Source organism: Palaemon carinicauda, chromosome 26 (assembly GCF_036898095.1).
Source record: "Palaemon carinicauda isolate YSFRI2023 chromosome 26, ASM3689809v2, whole genome shotgun sequence".
Classification (NCBI taxonomy): Eukaryota; Metazoa; Arthropoda; class Malacostraca; order Decapoda; family Palaemonidae; genus Palaemon; species Palaemon carinicauda.
The window spans coordinates 36,550,959-36,570,429 of record NC_090750.1 but is presented as its reverse complement, the minus strand read 5'-3'; the positions used below and the strand labels follow the sequence as shown (position 1 = coordinate 36,570,429).

The 19,471-nt window shown below is 39.4% G+C and overlaps 1 protein-coding gene across 1 annotated transcript in view; it reads left to right on the top strand.

Annotated features, from left to right (window-relative positions):
• LOC137619487 (nuclear pore complex protein Nup107-like) overlaps positions 1 to 19,471 on the top strand; it is a 191,547-nt gene that overhangs the window by 134,705 nt on the left and 37,371 nt on the right. Inside the window, exons 12-13 of the mRNA XM_068349556.1 lie at positions 13,567 to 13,763; positions 16,726 to 16,924. Coding sequence (XP_068205657.1) covers positions 13,567 to 13,763; positions 16,726 to 16,924 — 396 coding nt within the window. The remainder of the gene's footprint in view (positions 1 to 13,566; positions 13,764 to 16,725; positions 16,925 to 19,471) is intronic.

Here is a 19,471-nt window from a genome sequence, read left to right as displayed (position 1 = left end):
GGAACTGCGTCACAATCGCTCGCCATTCATTCCTATTTCTAGCACACTCTCTTGCCTCGCTCACATCTATCCTCCTATCACCCAGAGCTTCCTTCACTCCATCCATCCACCCAAACCTTGGCCTTCCTCTCGTACTTCTCCTATCAACTCTTGCATTCATCACCCTCTTTAGCAGACAGCCGTTTTCCTTTCTCTCAACATGGCCAAACCACCTCAACACATTCATATCCACTCTAGCTGCTAACTCATTTCTTAGACCCATTCTCACCCTCACCACTTCGTTCCTAACCCTATCTACTCGAGAAACACCAGCCATACTCCTTAGACACTTCATCTCAAACACATTCAATTTCTGTCTCTCCGTCACTTTCATTCCCCACAACTCCGATCCATACATCACAGTTGGTACAATCACTTTCTCATATAGAACCCTCTTTACATTCATGCCCAACCCTCTATTTTTCACTACTCCCTTAACTGCCCCCAACACTTTGCAACCTTCATTCACTCACTGACATACATCTGCTTCCACTCCACCATTTGCTGCAGCAACAGACCCCAAGTACTTAAACTGATCCACCTCCTCAAGTAACTCTCCATTCAACATGACATTCAACCTTGCACTACCTTCCCTTCTCGTACATCTCATAACCTTACTCTTACCCACATTAACTCTCAACTTCCTTCTCTCACACACACACTTCCAAATTCTGTCACTAATCGTCCAAGCTTCTCTTCTGTGTCTGCAACCAGTACAGTATCATCCACAAACAAAAACTGATTTACCTCCCATTCATGGTCATTCTCGTCTACCAGTTTCAATCCTCGTCCAAGCACTCAAGCATTCACCTCTCTCACCACTCCATCAACATACAAGTTAAACAACCACGGCGACATCACACATCCCTGTCTCAGCCCCACTCTCACCGGAAACCAATCACTCACTTCATTTCCTATCCTAACACATGCTTTACTACCTTTGTAGAAACTTTTCACTGCTTGCAACAACCTTCCACCAACTCCATATAACCTCATCACATTCCACATTGCTTCCCTATCAACTCTATCATACGCTTTCTCCAGATCCATAAACGCAACATACACCTCCTTACCTTTTGCTAAATATTTCTCGCATATCTGCCTAACTGTAAAAATCTGATTCATACAACCCCCACCTCTTTTGAAACCACCCTGTATTTCTAAGATTGCATTCTCTGTTTTATCCTTGATCCTATTAATCATTACTCTACCATACACTTTTCCAACTACGCTTATCAAACTAATACCTCTTGAATTACAACACTCATGCACATCTCCCTTACCCTTATATAGTGGTACAATACATGCACAAACCCAATCTACTGGTACCATTGACAACACAAAACACATATTAAACAATCTCACCAACCATTCAAGTACAGTCACACCCCCCTCCTTCAACATCTCAGCTTTCACACCATCCATACCAGATGCTTTTCCTACTCTCGTTTCATCTAGTACTCGCCTCACTTCATCTGTTGTAATCTCTCTCTCATTCTCATCTCCCATCACTGGCACCTCAACACCTGGAACAGCAATTATATCTGCCTCCCTATTATCCTCAACATTCAGCAAACTTTCAAAATATTCTGCCCACCTTTTCCTTTCCTCCTCTCCTTTTAACAACCTTCCATTTCCATCTTTCACTGTCTCTTCAATTCTTGCGCCAACCTTCCTTACTCTCTTCACTTCTTTCCAAAACTTCTTCTTATTCTCTTCATATGACTGACCCAATCCCTGACCCCACCTCAGGTCAGCTGCCCTCTTTGCCTCATGTACCTTGCGCTTTACTTCCACATTTTTCTCTTTATATTTTTCATACTTCTCTATACTATTACTCTGCAGCCATTCTTCAAAAGCCCTCTTTTTCTCTTTCACTTTTACCTTTACTCCTTCATTCCACCATTCACTGCCCTTCCTCATGCTGCCTCCAACAACCTTCTTTCCACACACATCACTTGCAATTCCAACAAAATTTTCTTTTACTAACTTCCACTCCTCTAAATTGCCAGTTTCTCTTACTTTCACTTCGTCATATATCATTTTAAACCTTTCCTGATATTTACTTTTTACCCCCAGTTTTATTAGCTCTTCAACCTTCACTACCTCCCTTTTACATCCACCTACTCTATTCCCCCATTCTTTTGCTACAACTAGTTTTCCTTCCACCAAAAAATGATCAGACATACCGTTAGCCATACCCCTAAACATGTGCACGTCTTTCAATCTTCCAAACATTCTTTTAGTTATCAACACATAATCCATTAATGCCCTTTCTACTACTCTTCCATTTGCCACTCTTACCCATGTATACTTATTTTTATCTTTCTTTTTGAAAACGCTATTACTTATCACCATCTCTTGCTCAACACGCATATCTACCAGTCTCTCACCACTCTCATTTTCACCTGGTACGCCATACTTCCCAATGACACCTACTACCTCTCCAGCGCCCACTCTAGCATTTAAGTCACCCATGACAACCACATAATTCCTTCTACCCAGTCCTTCTACACACCTAATTAATTCATTCCAGAACTCATTTCGCTCTTCTTTACTTTTCTCACTACCTGGCCCATGCGCACTGATAAACGCCCAACATTCCCTACCCAACCTAACCCTTACCCACATTAACCTAGATGATATCTCCTTCCATTCCACTACTTTACCTGTCATCCATTCACTCAGCAATAAAGCCACACCCTCTCTCGCTCTTCCCCTTTCAATCCCAGACACTCTACTAGACATTTCACCAAACATCACTTCACCCTCTCCTTTTATCTTCGTCTCACACAAGGCCAATACATCCATCCTTCTATTCCTAAACATACTTCCAATTTCACATCTTTTACTCTCTATCGTACTACATCCACGCACATTCAAACACCCCAAAACTAGAGTGCGGGGAGCAGTCACTCTCCCCCCAGCTCCATCTCTTTGTCGATGTCTCACAGGATGTAGGTACAGGAGAGGAGGTTCCTAGCCCCCTCGTCCCGTCCCTTTTAGTTGCCTCTTACGACACGCAGGGATAACGTTGGCGCTATTCTTGTTTTTATGCCCCCGCAGCCACGGTCCATTTTGATAGGCCCCATGGTAGTTGCACAGCAAGTGATATAGTTGCTTTAGCTCCTCACAGGATTATTAGCAGTTGTTTGCGGGCAGGAGTTCTGGTGTTAGTTCGGTATTTATAGACCATTGGCTTATGAGGTGTCAGGATGCTCATCCTTCTCATTATCATGCTCAGATGGAGCTATCCCACAGGATTATTAGCAGTTGTTTGCGGGCAGGAGTTCTGGTGTTAGTTCGGTATTTATAGACCATTGGCTTATGAGGTGTCAGGATGCTCATCCTTCTCATTATCATGCTCAGATGGAGCTATCCTGGGTCAAAACGTTATAGCCAGTTGAAAGGACTTCCACCCACCTTGAGGTAAATCTCCGATGTAATGAATGAAGGTTTGTATTTTTGGTGGAACACGTGATACCTAACCTAAGTGTTAATACCTGTAAATGAAGTAGTTATAAGAAAATAATGCAATTATAAATGGAATATAATACAATACGAATAGTACAATACATACAATACAATACTATACACGTATGAAATATACAGTAACATATGTACTGAACTGTACTTTATTAAAGTTACTCTTACCAGAGAGAGGTACATTTTCTATCATTCATTACTAAACCGTTTTCTTCAACTGACGCATATTTTAAACTGTTGCTATTTTATTGTTCAGTTAAACAATTAATATTCTTTGGTGATACATTAATAAGTAACCTACCTGATTTTTTTTACATGTATTTTTAAGCTATTTTATTGTAGTACAAGCAAGATTCATTGATGTTGATATGTACGTGATCTTTCTTTGTAGAATCAATAAATTTTAATTGTTCAGTAAATCGTTTTTTAACTTTTTTATTACCGAAATGAGAAAATATATCGCTAGTGTTTTAATATGCATAGTAGCATTGTGTGTACATACATACTGTACATACACACAATACAGTACTGTTCATGGTTTTTTAAATTAAAAAAATGTACTGATTGATATGGAATTAATTGTAGATAAATAATCCTGACACTAAAAGGGAAAAATTTTACCATGTTCTGTCACGAACGAAGTGAGTGACCATATATGAAATGCCAAATTTTTTTTAAGATATCTCACTCAACCCGTAGCTCAGTCATTCCCTAACCATAGATTTCGGAGCGGAGGCCGTGTGGGGGGGGGGAGCAGCTGATATATTCAGTGGTGGAGTCAATTACTCCTATAGCAATAAATATATTCTATGAAATTTTGAGGGATTATTTAGATATATATAAGCTTTGTTCCTGCCAATTTTTATGTTTATATCTGCAATAGGCATGCCCTGGCTCTCAATTTTGTTCGTAAGTGACGACTTGGGTAAAATAATTAATGAGGAGGAGCAAATTGCTAGAGTTTTACAGATATCCAAATAATTTTAACAGGGTTTAATGGGTGTTATGTGAACTACATTCATATCAATTTTCGCATTGATACTTGCCATAGAAAAGTCACAGTACCAATACTTCACGTATTTTAATGAAATTTCCAGGGATTTATGGGATAGATATATACATTGTCCATACCAATCTTCATGTTGATATCTGCCATAGAAAAGCCACAGCAAATGTTTATTTCTGTATGGGTTGAATGGTTATTTTTGGCAGTGTAATAAATTGTTCCCAGAATAATTCAGCTGATATTTTCGGCAGTGGGGTCAATAACTCCTATACCAATAAATATATTCAAATGTAATTTTTCAATATACTTACCCGGTGATCATATAAGCTGCAACTCTGTTGCTCGACAGAAAAACCTACGGACAAAATACGCCAGCGATCGCTATGCAGGTGGGGGTGTACATCAACAGCGCCATCTGTCGAGCAGGTACTTAGTACTCCAAGTCAACAAAGAACCAATTTTCTCTCTGTCGGGCTACCGGCAAGACCTACTAATACGCTGTTACTAACTGGATTTGTTTTCACAACTATTTGGTGAAGTACACTATTCTAGTTTTGAGCTTTCGCTATGCAGGTGTTTTATCTTCATCTCAAAACTTGAACTCGTTTTGGATAGATTTAATTATGGTGACAAAGAGAGTATGGACTCTCTTTCACTTTTAAATGGCCGACCCTTCCCTTAGACGGAAGTGTGTTTAGGTTTTTAGTAATTTTGCTTAACACGTTATAGATCCATATATTTTATTTCTCTCCGCCTTTATTAGGCCTCTTCGATTAACTTTCCATTTATTATAAACATATAAAAATAAATTTTTATGTTTTGTTTATATGCGACCTTTCCTGATAGTAGGCAGTCCGAAATTGGAACCGATGTTAATCAACGTTGAGCCCGTTAGCCTTTAAAGAATTTAAAACTTTTTAAATTTAATGTTTTATGAAAGAATTTCTTTGATAGTCTTCGTACTGTTTTCAAAGATGAACTAACGTTTAGTTTTTAGACTACGCAGTTGTTGACGTTCAGGACGTTCAACATGCGCTCTATCGTTACGATAGAGAGAGAGTATCACGGTTTCACTTTGCAGTAAGAGTAAATCGTTTCTGACGTTTCGTTCATTCTTTCTTAACTTAAATGTTTTAAATTCTAAATTAAAGGAACTTTTTATTTGGAAAACCTTTCAGTTTGTTCCTTTTAGTCAAATAACATGTTTTTTTTGACGATATATAATTGGGCTCTTCTCTTAGGTGCGAAATCAAGAGAGAAAGAGAGAGAGAGATAGAGACGGAGGGAGAGAGAGGAGAGAAAACGTTCCGTTCAAGCGGGTAACGTTGTTCTCGTGTTACTCTCCTCCCTAGTCGCTGTACGGGGAAGAAGGTAAAACGTTTCTAGGGTTTTATTCTTGTCCCCAGGCTATGTGCGGTGAGAGATTGTAAACGTAGTTTATTTGAACTAGTGTTTAGTCTCTTTCCCAGCCACTGAATTTTTTATCTTTATATATGTTTTCTGTTTTTTGCTAGTATTAATGTGCTGCATTATACGACTGATTTCGCAATTACTACCTTTTAATGAAGGGTAGAATTGCGTGTTTCAGGTAGAAATCAGTAAAAGTTTCGATTTCAGTGAAATAAGTGCAAAACAGAAAATCGAAGTGATAAAGTGATATGCGCAAGTGTTACAGTGTTGCGTCCGAGGGTTCGTCTGTTCGTGCCTGTCGTTCACCTAGTCCGGGACCTCTTGCAAGCTCCCAAGCCCAGGGGAGAAGTAATGTCGAACGACTTATGGGTTCGTCAGGCCTTGATCAACGAACAGACGTTTTTCCCTCCGTGGTTTCGGGCGTATCTACCCAAGATCGCCCCACCCACACAAAGACGAGAGAGCCCATTTATTTCTCGTCTGCGGAAGAGGTTTCTCGTAAGAAACCATGGACCAAGGTCTCGCAGCTTATTAAGTGCAAGTCGGTCCCTTCCGCGCAAGTCCAACGGCCCAGTTGTAGCCACTGGGTCAGTTCGGACTCACTGCAGTCTTCCGACGACTGCACACCTCCTAAGAAAGGCAAAGTGGTACCGCAACAGGCAGTAACACCGTCTGTTGCCGCACCTGCTGCTGTAGACCCTAAGTGGTCTTTGCTACAGTCTATGCAGACACAGTTAGCTTCTTTTATGCAGGAGTATCGTGTGGAGAAGGTTGATGCTGCACCCGTTAGCCTACAACCAACCACGGTTGTGCGTCCAGTAGACGCTGATGCTACCTGCTCCCGCACTCCAGCTGTGAGAGTTCCACCACCCATGCGCAGTCGACCCTGCCAGACGCATGTTGACGTTCACCGACGCACGGAACCCTCCGTTGACGTTCGCGTGTTACCACAACAACAGGAGGGTGGAGTTAAGTTGCCGTGTTTTGACGCGGTGCGTCAACCTCCGCATTCTAGAGTTGTTTTGACTGCTCAGTATAGACAGTCAAAGCGGTCTCGAGTGAACACTACTAATGCACCAGTGCTGTATGTCCTCACGCACCTGTTGTGGTTGACAGTTCAGTTGTTGACAGTTCACAGACTGTCAAGCAGTTACATGACGTTTCCTTCTGGTCTGCTACTAATGCACCAGTGAGAGACTCAATGAGATAACCTAGCTCTTATCGGACAAGGCTCCTGGAGATGAGAAGTGCTGTTCTCCCTCCTACTGATATTCCCTTGAGGACTCTGTCATTTGGAGAGGAGCCTTAAGCTGCTTAGCCTCCTATGGACTTTAATTAAATCATGATGATTTTTTTAAGGATCTTCGTCCGGATCTTGTAACTGCTGCTCCTCGTTCGCCTAAACGTCAGCCCTTACACTAGGCCTAGCTACTTCGAAGCCGTTGTTTTTAAGCTAGTGCTCTCTCGCTCTCCTAGAGCGTTATGTTGGCTAGGCGACTGGTTTTTGCACCAGGAGGAGTTTTAGGGATTCAGCCTTTGATTTCCCTTCTTTTAAACTGGCTTATAGAGCGAGAGTCTGATGCATGCCTCTGCTCAGATAGACTTCTCAATTCTGGTAGACTCGCCCTGGCGCCTAGCCAGGAGACGCTCCAAGTTGTTTACAGGTCAACTTCTCACTTTAGTCGAGCCTTTGAAGTTTTGCTGTACTATTATGTCACACATAACAAGGCTTTCAGGGATGGTAAATGGTTCCGCCGCAGTCGCTAACCCCGTCTGTTGCCACACCTGCTCCCGTAGACCCTAAATGGGCTTTGCTGCAAGACATGCAGTCCAAGCTTGCGTCCTTGATAGAGGACTTAAATGCGGTGAAGAACCTTCTGGCCAACAACCTTCCAACCGGTTGGTTGTGCGCCCTGTTGACGCTGAGGTAACCTACTCGCGTCTGCCAGTTGAGGTGGTTCCTCCTGGCCAACAACCTTCCAACCGGTCGGTTGTGCGCCCTGTTGCCGCTGAGGTAACCTACTCGCGTCTGCCAGTTGAGGTGGTTCCTCCACCGATGCGACCCAGTGTGGGTTGCCAGTCGCACGTTGACGTTAAGCGACGCTCGGAGATGGTTGTTGACGTTCAGGACGTTCAACAACCAGCAGAGGTGACTTGTTGTGACGCAGTGCGTCAACCTCAGCAACCCGGTAGGGTGTTGACTGCACAACCCAGACAGTCTAGACAGTTTCGGGTTGACGCTGTACTTCCTCGCGCACCCATGGTTGTTGACAGTTCACAGACTGTGCAGCAGTGCCATTATATTGCGTCCGGCTCCGTCACGCATCCACCAGTGCGACCGGATTCAGCGAGTCAGACGTTGCCCACTCCGTTGCCGTTTCCTCATCAGTTTCGGATGAGGAACCCTCTGATGAGGACGTTGCTGAACAAGACGATCAGCCCCCAGCCCGGCTATCCATCCAGAAGATGCTGAAGAAGGAACGCTGACCAGTCAGGCTGTGGATGAGTCTGGTAGGGACACTGTCATCCGTGGATCAATTTGTGTCTCTAGGAAGACTACACCTCCGTCCTCTTCTATACCATCTAGCTTTTCACGGGAAAAAGGACAAGACGCTAGAAGCGGTCTCGATCCCGGTTTCCGGAAAGATAAAGTCTTGTCTGACTTGGTGAAAGGACTATATCAACCTTAGAGAGGGTCTTCCCCTGACTGTTCAGACTCCCAACCACGTTCTCTTCTCGGACGCATCGGACGTAGGCTGGGGTGCGACATTAGACGGTAGGGAATGCTCGGGATTATGGAACTCGAGTCAAAGGACAATGCATTTCAACTGCAAGGAGCTACTGGCAGTACGTCTGACCTGGAAAAGCTTCAGTTCTCTCCTTCAAGGCAAAGTGGTGGAGGTGAACTCGGACAACACCACGGCTTTGGCGTACATCTCCAAGCAAGGAGGGACCTACTCTCTGACGTTGTACGAGATCGCAAGGGACCTCCTCACCTGGTCAAAAGGTCTAGACATATCACTAGTAACGAGGTTCATCCAAGGCAACTTGAATGTCATGGCAGATTGTCTCAGTCGGAAGGGACAAATAATTCCAACAGAATGGACCCTCCACAAGGATGTATGCAAGAGACTTTGGGCCACCTGGGGCCAGCCAACCATAGATCTCTTCGCAACCTCGATGACCAAGAGGCTCCCAATATTTTGCTCACCAATTCCGGACCCAGCAGCAGTTCATATAGATGCCTTTCTACTAGATTGGTTACATCTAGATCTATATGCATTCCCTCCGTTCAAGATTGTCAACAAGGTACTGCAGAAGTTCACCTCTCACGAAGGGACAAGGTTGACGCTAGTTGCTTCCCTCTGGCCCGCGAGAGAATGGCTCACCGAGGTACTTCGATGGCTAGTAGACGTTCCCAGAACACTTCCCCTAAGGGTGGACCTTCTACGTCAGCCACGCGTAAAGAAGGTACACCAAGGCCTCCACTTTGTGACTGCCTTCAGACTATCGAAAGACTCTCGAGAGCTAGAGGCTTTTCGAAGGAGGCAGCCAGAGCGATTGCTAGAGCAAGGAGAACATCCACCCTTAGAGTCTACCATTCGAAGTGGGAAATCTTCCGAAACTGGTGCTAGTCAGTATCCGTATCCTCGACCAGTACCTCTGTAACTCAAATAGCTGTCTTTCTCTTATATCTGAGGAAAGAACGATCTCTTTCAGCTCCCACTATCAAGGGTTACAGAAGCATGTTGGCATCAGTCTTCCGTCACAGAGGCTTAGGTCTTTCCAACAATAAAGATCTACAGGACCTCCTTAAGTCTTTTGAGACCACGAAGGAGCGTCGTTTGGTTACACCTGGTTGGAATTTAGACGTGGTACTAAGATTCCTTATGTCAGACAGGTTCGAACCGCTACATTCAGCCTCCCTGAAAGATCTCACCTTAAAGACTCTTTTCCTGTTATGCTTAGCCACAGCTAAAAGAGTCAGTGAGATTCATGCCTTCAGCAAGAACATCGGATTCTCATCCGAAACGGCTACATGTTCTACAACTTGGTTCTCTAGCCAAACACGAGCTGCCTTCTCGGCCTTGACCAATATCGTTCGATTTTCCAAACTTATCGTATGGTTGGAAATGAACTAGAAAGAGTCTTATGTCCTGTAAGAGCTCTTAAGTTCTATTTAAAAACGTTTACGAGGCCCGTCTGAAGCTTTATGGTGTTCAGTTAAGAATCCATCTTTGCCTATGTCAAAGAATGCTTTATCCTATTTTATCAGACTGTTAATACGAGAAGCTCATTTCCATCTGAATGAGGAAGACCAAGCTTTGCTGAAGGTAAGGACACACGAAGTTAGAGCTGTCGCAACTTCCGTGGCCTTTAAACAAAATAGATCTCTGCAAAGTATAATCGACGCAACCTATTGGAAAAGCAAATCAGTGTTTGCGTCTTTTTATCTTAAGAATGTCCAGTCTCTTTACGAGAACTGCTACACTCTGGGACCATTCGTAGCAACGAGTGCAGTAGTGGGTGAGGGCTCAACCACTACAATTCCCTAATTCCATAACCTTTTTAATCTTTCTCTTGAAATGTTTTATTATTGTATTTTGGGTTGTCCGGAAGGCTAAGAAGCCTTTCGCATCCTACTTGATTTGGCGGGTGGTCAAAGTCTTTTCTTGAGAAGCGCCTAGATTAGAGGTTTTGATGAGGTCCTGTTGTATGGGTTGCAACCCTTGATACTTCAGATCCTAGGGGTCGCTCAGCATCCTAAGAGGATCGCGAGGCTCCGTAAGGAAGACGTACTTAAAAAGGCAGAGTATTGTTCAAGTCGACTTCCTTACCAGGTACTTATTTATTTTATGTTTGTTATTTTGAATAACTGCTAAAATGAAATACAAAATACTTAGCTCATAATAATGTCAACATGTAATGCTGGTCTCTACCCACCCCCCTGGGTGTGAATCAGCTTATATGATCACCGGCTAAGTTTAATATTGAAAAATGTTATTTTCATTAATAAAATAAATTTTTGAATATACTTACTCGGTGATCATATATTAAAGGACCCTCCCTTCCTCCCCAATAGAGACCCAGTGGACAGAGGAGAAAATTGGTTCTTTGTTGACTTGGAGTACTAAGTACCTGCTCAACAGATGGCGCTGTTGATGTACACCCCCACCTGCATAGCGATCGCTGGCGTATTTTGTCCGTAGGTTTTTCTGTCGAGCAACAGAGTTGCAGCTTATATGATCACCGGGTAAGTATATTAAAAAATTTATTTTATTAATGAAAATAACATTTTAAGGGTTTATTCAGATATATATAAGCTTTGTTTCTGCCAAATTTCATGTTCATACATGCTATAAGCATGCCTTGGCTGTCACTTTTGTCCACAAGTGACGATTTTTAGCTAAAAAATCAGTGAGAAGCTACAAACTACTACTAGACTTTTACAGATATCCAAATGATTTTCTCTGGGTTTGATGGGTGTTATGTGAACTACATTCATACCAATTTTTTATTGATACTAGACATAAAATAGTCACTGTAGAAATTTATTTATATCCGCGGGAGGCCGATTTCTGGCGTCACCGTAAATTACTTCCACATATCTAAATGAAATTTTCAAAGATTTGTGGGAGGGATATTTACTTTTTTAATACCAATTTTCATGTTGATATCTACCATAGAAAAGCTGCTGCAAATGTTTATTTCGGTATGGGTTGAATGGTTATTTTTGGCGGTGGAGTAAATTGTTCCTAGAATAATTCACATATCCAAGTGAAAATTTCAGGGATTGAAGGGAAACAGTTTCTCAGTTCTTACCAAATTCCATGGTAATACAGTATCTACAATTGAAGAGACAGATATTATGTGGCCTTCTTAAATATGATGTTAAATGTAACAACATTACAGTGAATTGTATAATAGTGAGTGACATCGAGGTACAATGCCGATCTCATAAAAAACAATATTTGTCCCGAGTTCACCCAGTAGTTATTTACCAAAATGAAAGAAAAATATATTGCTAATGTATTTGAAATGCGTAGTAGCATTGTACGTTCGTACATATAATATAGCTTTATTCATTGTGTTTTTTAATTTAAAAATGTACTTATTGATATAAAATTGACATTAGAAGGAAAAAAAAATGTTACGATCTGTTATTAGCTATTAAATGAAATGAAAATATATCGCTATTGTTTTGATATGCGTATGTATATGCTGTACATACACACAAAACAGTACTGTTCATTGAGTTTTTCAACTATAAAAGGTAGTTATTGATATAAAATATGAGAGCAGTATCTTGCGGCGGTAACTAGGAGAAAGGTAGGGATATAACCAATGGGAGCGCAGGACGATAGTGGCGAATTTACAGTTTTGCTGCACGCAAATTTTGAAAATATTTTTCGTCGGTCAGGAGAATCTCGTTTCGTATCATGAGGTGTTTTTTGTAATAGGTAAAAAAATCTTCTTATCTCTTTTCTTATGTATTTTTTGTATGCAGAAATTTTTGTATTGAGTGGTATTACTGTATATACTGTATGTATCAAAGGAAATTATCAGTACTGTATATTGACACTATATTATTATTATTATTATTATTATTACTTACTAAGCTACAACCCTAGTTGGAAAAGCAGTATGCTATAAGCCCAGGGGCTCCAACAGGGAAAATAGCTCAGTGCGGAAAGGAAAAAAGGAAAATAAAATATTCTAAGAAGAGTAACAACAATAAATATCTCCTATATAAACTATAAAAACTTTAACAAAACAAGAGGAAGAGAAATAAGATAGGAGAGTGTGCTCGAGTGTACCCTCAAGCAAGAGAACTCTAACCCAAGACAGTGAAAGGCCATGGTACAGAGGCTATGGCACTACCCAAGACTAGAGAACAGTGGTTTGATTTTGGAGTGTCCTTCTCCTAGAAGAGCTGCTTACCATAGCTAAAGAGTCTCTTCTACCCTTACCAAGAGGAAAGTGGCACTGAACAATTACAGTGCAGTAACCCCTTGGGTGATGAAGAATTGTTTGGTAATCTGTGTTGTCAGGTGTATGAGGATAGAGGAGAATATGTAAAGAATATGCCAGACTATTCAGTGTGTATGTAGGCAAAGGGAAAATGAACCGTAACCAGAGAGGAGGATCCAATGTAGTACTGTCTGGTCAGTCAAAAGACCCCATAACTCTCTAGCGGTAGTATCTCAACGGGTGGCTGGTGCCCTGGCCAACCTACTACCAAAAAATAAGTTAAACAATTGCACATGTATTTAATCTTTATCACAAAGTCATAAAATTAGTTGTCTTTATTTCATAAGCATATGTGGATAATCCTGAGTACTAAAATGTATTGATAATCAAACTAAAGTCAGAGGGAATATAAGTAATATTTGTGAGTTGTGTCATAACCTGGAAATATTTACGTTGAAGGATTTTTTTGAACTTTTTGAGTAGTTTATTTATTGATCAATTTAATGAGGTATTATTATTGTTGTTGTTATTTTCATTATCAGTAGGCACATCACATGATTTAGCCAAATCACTAATTTACAATACGTAGCAAAATTTAAAACTCAGAAATAGCTACAGTAGAAAGTGTTAAAGGAAACTTTTAATATTTTCAGGAAGCTATTGAGCGTGGTGATGTGGAACAAGTGGCGAGGTATACTTCTGTGTTACCAGTTTGGTTACAAGTAGAATGGTATGCTCGATTTCTTCACAATATTACTGATGATCATCATCGTCGTCATGCCCTCAAACTTGCTGCTGATGTTGGTTTAGATACAAGTGCCATAACAGCAGCTGTTGTAACCAGTATAAGGTAATTAGTTTTGGACCTCATGTTGTCAAGGTCAAGGTTACAGTGATATAATTTTTTAACTATTACTCCACCAAATATCATATTTACTTGAAACCAAGACCAAAATTTCCATTTTCCATTGCTATACATATTACTGTATTTTCTATACCAGAATACAGTAGTAAAAATGCATAATTTTGCAGATGGGTAGGTTCAAAGTTAAAGGTATTTGAATCTTCAAGGTCACTGAATTTCAGAGGGCTATACCTTAAAAATGAGTACAGATACACGTTCGGTTAATGTTATTGACTGATAGAAAACCTCAAATGGGCTTTAAGATGACACCATAATCTTTGATCTTTTGGGACCTTGAAAGGTAAAATTTAACATCCCCTGATTTCGCAAAGTTCAGATTCACACTTTTTTGCTCTTATTTATGGATACTGCAATTTTACACAAACATTTAGAATAGTGGTAGTGGTTTTGTGAAGCTTCACTTATGATTGGCAGTGTTGTTTGTGTCTGACACTGCTTGTTACCAATTTGATTTTACTCATGTATCCTGAGAAATTAAAAATAAAGCTAATTCCGTTTTTCTTACATACAATGCCCGAAAGGGAAACCATTAGGTTGATGTTTCACTGCCAATCACAACAAACAAACGCATTTTCGTAGCCAAGCGGTAGGTAACAAAGCTAACAGCTTTTACTAAACTGTATGAAAACTGTTATTTATTGTAAGATGTTTTGGATAAGTTTGGAAAATGTATTAATAATTGTTTTTATTTATATCTGCTCATATCCTTGATTCTGGTAGCTTGAATCTTTTGACAATGTTTACATTTTCTCAGCTGGATTTTCATGTAATTTCTAAAATTATTAAAACCATCATATAATGATTATTGCACAAATATAATATTTTATAGAGAACCAGAGTTTTCATATAGTTTATTAGAGGCTATTGGTGTAATTAGCGATTACAGTAATTTTATGTGTAAATTAGTTCATTCTTTTGTTCGGGTTGGCAATGAAACGTAAAAAGAAACCATTTCCTTTTTTGGGCGTCATATGTACGAAGAACTTATAAAATGGCTATATTTATTTGATTCTGTTTTTTTAAGAATACAGTACAGTAAGAAAAACAACATTTATTAACATTATCTCTACTTATATTAAGAATATTATTTGCAGTACTGTATATGTTAAAAAATAAGAAGATTCCTATCATCCTAAAAAGGAAAGTCTATGATCGGTGTATCCTCCCCACTGTCACCTATGGGGCTGAAACTTGGAATCTAACAAAAAAGCTTTCCCTTAAATTACGAACAATGCAGAGGGCACATGAAAGAATTATGCTAAATCTAACATGGAAGGATAGAAAAACAGCTAAATGGATACGTCAAAAAACTAAAGTAATGGATATCCTTGAAACCATTAGCAAGCTCAAATGGAACTGGACGGGGCACATTGTCAGGATTACAGACAAGAGATGGAGATCACGAACAACCCTCTGGACACCCCAAGGATACACAAGAAACCGAGGAAGACAAAAAACCTGCTGGCGAGATGACGTAGACCAACATAAGCAACAGTGGCACAGTATAGCTTGGGATAGAAGTCTGTGGAGGAACCTGGGGAAGGCCTACATCCAACAAAGGACTTTTGAAGGCTGAAATGATGATGATGACATGTTTGCACATCTTCCAGAGCTGTAACTTAAAATCAGCTCATGGTAAAGTCAGCTGAGTGTGGTTACATTTTCTCAGAGGCTTGAATAGAAAAAAGCTGATTTCAATGATATACAGTTATTCCTCAAATAGGCTATTTATTAGAAAGGTATGCCAATAATAAGGTAAAAATAGTTCTATTACGTCTTATGTAAATACATATACAGTACAACAAATGAATATAAACACCTCAGAACTAATTACATCTTATGGTGACCTTTTCCAATGTAACACTACCGAGGTTGCCTGGATTTAGTCTGTTATGTCTGAAATCCATTATAATCGTGTCTGTTATTGCAAGGTCCTACTGTTTTTTTATACTCGTCTTGTATTTATAACATCCCCCTCCTTCCCACTAACTAGTGATGTTGAGGCTGAAATAAATACAAAGGAACTCTGACATCACCTTCTATACTAACTCAATACTGTACTTTACTAGAGGGGGAGGGATTTTACAAGAAAAGAAAACGGGAAAGTTTTATTTAAAGGTAGATATCGATATTTAAACAACTTTTAGAGAGAAAACATATGAACATCAGGTGAGTACAAAAATAATAAATATTATTATTAAAATTTCACTTTTAACTGACTGGATCTGACTTCACATATCCATGAGTATTGGTGTGAGGAAAAGAGAGATGTAGGCCAAGGAAAAACGTGATTGGCTTTCTTTTAACAAAAAAAAAAAAATTCAATGATGGTAAAATTGTTATCCTGTTACAAAGTAATGGTGGTATGAGGTTAACAAAGGTTCTCACTAAGTGAGAAGCCTTGGTTGTGCTAGTAATGCTTTTGCCTGGACAGAAGAAAATCATTCTAAATATATTGATAATGAACTGGTTTTCACAGTATCTACACAGTAGGAGCCAAGGTGTAAAAAATGTACTATTGGGAGATGAATATCAAAGGGAATAAAGACAGTGTGAGTGATCTTGGAGAAAGGGAATGAGAAAAATTACAAGTACAGGATATGTCCGGTATTTTATTTCATTAATGATAAATGTTTCTAATAATTTTTATTTGACTGCTATTGCAGTAAATTTTTTTATTGATGAATAGATGAGAATATTGACAGCAAGTGTATCGAAATATCAATTAATTTACAGAAAAGATAATGAAATCTCTTGAAACTTGTGAATAATCCTCTGCCATTTGATTTTTTGGCCAAAGTATTATGCATTACATTAAAATAAAATGCACTCACCTTTCCTTATGCACCATTCTTATGTAAACTTCATGCTTTTATTTTTTTAACAGGCTTTCTTCAAGTAACAGAGACCCAGAGGGACAAGTGTTAGCCGAAACCACTGCAGAGGATAGAGTTAAGATAAATGCAATAGATTGGCTTTTGTATGACAAGCGACAACGAACTGAAGCTCTGCGTCAAGCTAATGCCCTAATGAGAAGCTTTTTAGTTTCTCGCAAAATTGGGGCAACTAGGGTTTTGTTTACTAAGGTGTGTGTGATTAGCAGTTTTGTACATTATTGATTTTTGTATTACTGGTATACAAAAGAAATGATTATACTAAGTATAATGATTGGTCCTCCTGTAAAAAGGAAATAAACAAATTATTTTTATTTCGATGAAAATCTCTTACGGTTCATATTGTTTCTCTCTGGAAGCTTGGTTATTTCGCATAGATATTTTCATGTGAGATTGGGGTAAGCTCTATCAGAGAGGAAATGTCAGGAAAGGAGGAGTTCCCCAGGGTAGTGTGCTAAGTGTTACTCTATTTGCACTAGCCACTAATGGGAAATCCTCCGTCATTCCCCAAGACATTCTCTCAAAACTATTTGTTGATGATCTCTCCATATTATTTGCTAGAGCTAGAATGGCAATGGTTGAGAGAAAACTGCAACTCTCAATTGACAAAATTACTCTTTGGGATGATATGAATTGGTTTAAGTTTTCGACAAGCAGAGCTACTGTTGTCCATTTTTGTCGTATTCGGGGAGTATATCTAGACCCGGATATATACATCAAAGGTGACGAATCCCATGTGTAAATGAAGGTAGATTTTTAGGTTTGATATTTGATTGTAGGCTTACATGGGTTCCTTACTTGAAAGCATTGAAAGCTAAATGTCTTAAGACTCTGAATATTTTAAAAGTATTGTCCAATACACGATGGGGTGCAGACTGCAAAACTATTTTAAAATTATACAAGTCCTTAATTTTTTCAAGAATTAGTTATGGGTGTGAAATATACTCCTCAGCTACCCCAAGCCGATTAAAGATGTTAGATTCTATACATTATGCTTGTATTAGATTGTCCACAGGAACGTTTAGAACTGCACCTATCCCAAGTCTCCTTGTTGATGCTGGAAAATTACCCTTAGACCTTTACCGAAAGTCTCCTATTGTTCGGTATTAGTTTAGATTACAAAGACTTCCTAATTCTTTAGCCTGTCAGACTACAAACTTTGTAAGGCATTGCAGATATTTTGAGTTGCACCCAAAATATCCTCAACCTTATGGTTTTCGTTTAAAACAATTAATAAACGGTCTTGATTTAGCAATAAATAGAGTTTGTCCATTTAGGATATCACCAACCCCTCCATGGAAATTACCAGAGATATTGTTTTATAAATATTTTATTGGTATAAAAAGAACATGACTGAATTAGAAGCCAGGTCTCTTTTTATGGAACATGTTGAAGAACATAGGGAATAAACTTTTATATACAGTATATACTGATGGCTCCAAATCCGATGCTGGCATTGGATTTGGAGTATATAGCAGTTCTTTTAATTGTAGAGGTGCCCTTCCTCAAGTGTCTAACATATTTACTGGCAAACTGTGTGGCATACTAACTGCTATTGAGAAAATAGCGTTAAAAGAGGAGGGCAGTTTTACCCTTTTTAGTGATGCAAGAAGTATCCTACAAGCTTTAAAAGTTTTTAGTTCTAGTAACCCCTTAGTTTAAAAGATTTTAGAGTAGCTTTTACTAATTGGCCTGAAAGGTATAACAGTTCGATTTAGCTGGGTTCTGGCACACATAGGTGTGTCTGGAAATGAGGTAGATTCATTAGCAAAGAATGCTGCAGCTGAGTTGTTACCAAAAAGATATCCCATTCCCTGTAGAGTAATGGGTTTTTACCTACAATTAAGAATTTTATTTTTAATAATTGGTAACAGCATTGGGTAGGTTAATTTAATATAAGATGAGAAAAATTGCAAATGTTAATCTCCTTGGAGATATAACATGATGCCCTGAAAGTGGGAGGGAGACTACTTTGTCGTCTCCGCATTAGTCGCACTCGGATGACACATGAGTTTCTGCAAACTGGCCAACACCAACCATATTGCAACGACTGTTTGATGCTCTTAACAGTGAGGCATTTGTTGACTGAATGCCCAGCTTATAGCACAGAAATGAATAGAAATCTATTTTAGGCTCGAGGTGAGCATGGCAGGTTCATCCTTGTCAAGATTCTTGGACATGATGTGTCGTACAATGCTAACAGCGTTTTTATATTTATTTCAGAAGAAGGTCTTCTGATAGTTATTTAACTTTTATAATGATATCTTTGCTTTGTGGTTTTAGTTGAGTATTCATTTGTTCTTTATTTATAATAAACAATATTGGTGTCAATGACCTTCGATGTGAGGATGCCAGAAAACTTCAATTCTATCAATCAATCAATCAATCTTGAAGCTTGGCTCATATTGACATTTACCCCAGAACTAAAAATTTCCCGTTTTATTTCCTTTTAGCAGGCTTAGGCATATCATACAATATTGAGAGAATCTGGCGTATAATGGTGAGAACCTTGCATGGATATGCCATTCATGAGTTGTCTTCAGTTTTATCTTTTATTCTTGAAAAGAAACTGTATATTTCAGCTATTAGGGGTTACAGATTCATGCTTAATACTGTACTTAAGTATCTAAGATTGCATTTGTGCATTCTGTTGTTGGAACAATTTTGGGGGGTTCTAGATGTGTTACTATACAGTATATAGAAGGTTCAAGTTTTGAACCTTTGAAAGATCTTATGGTT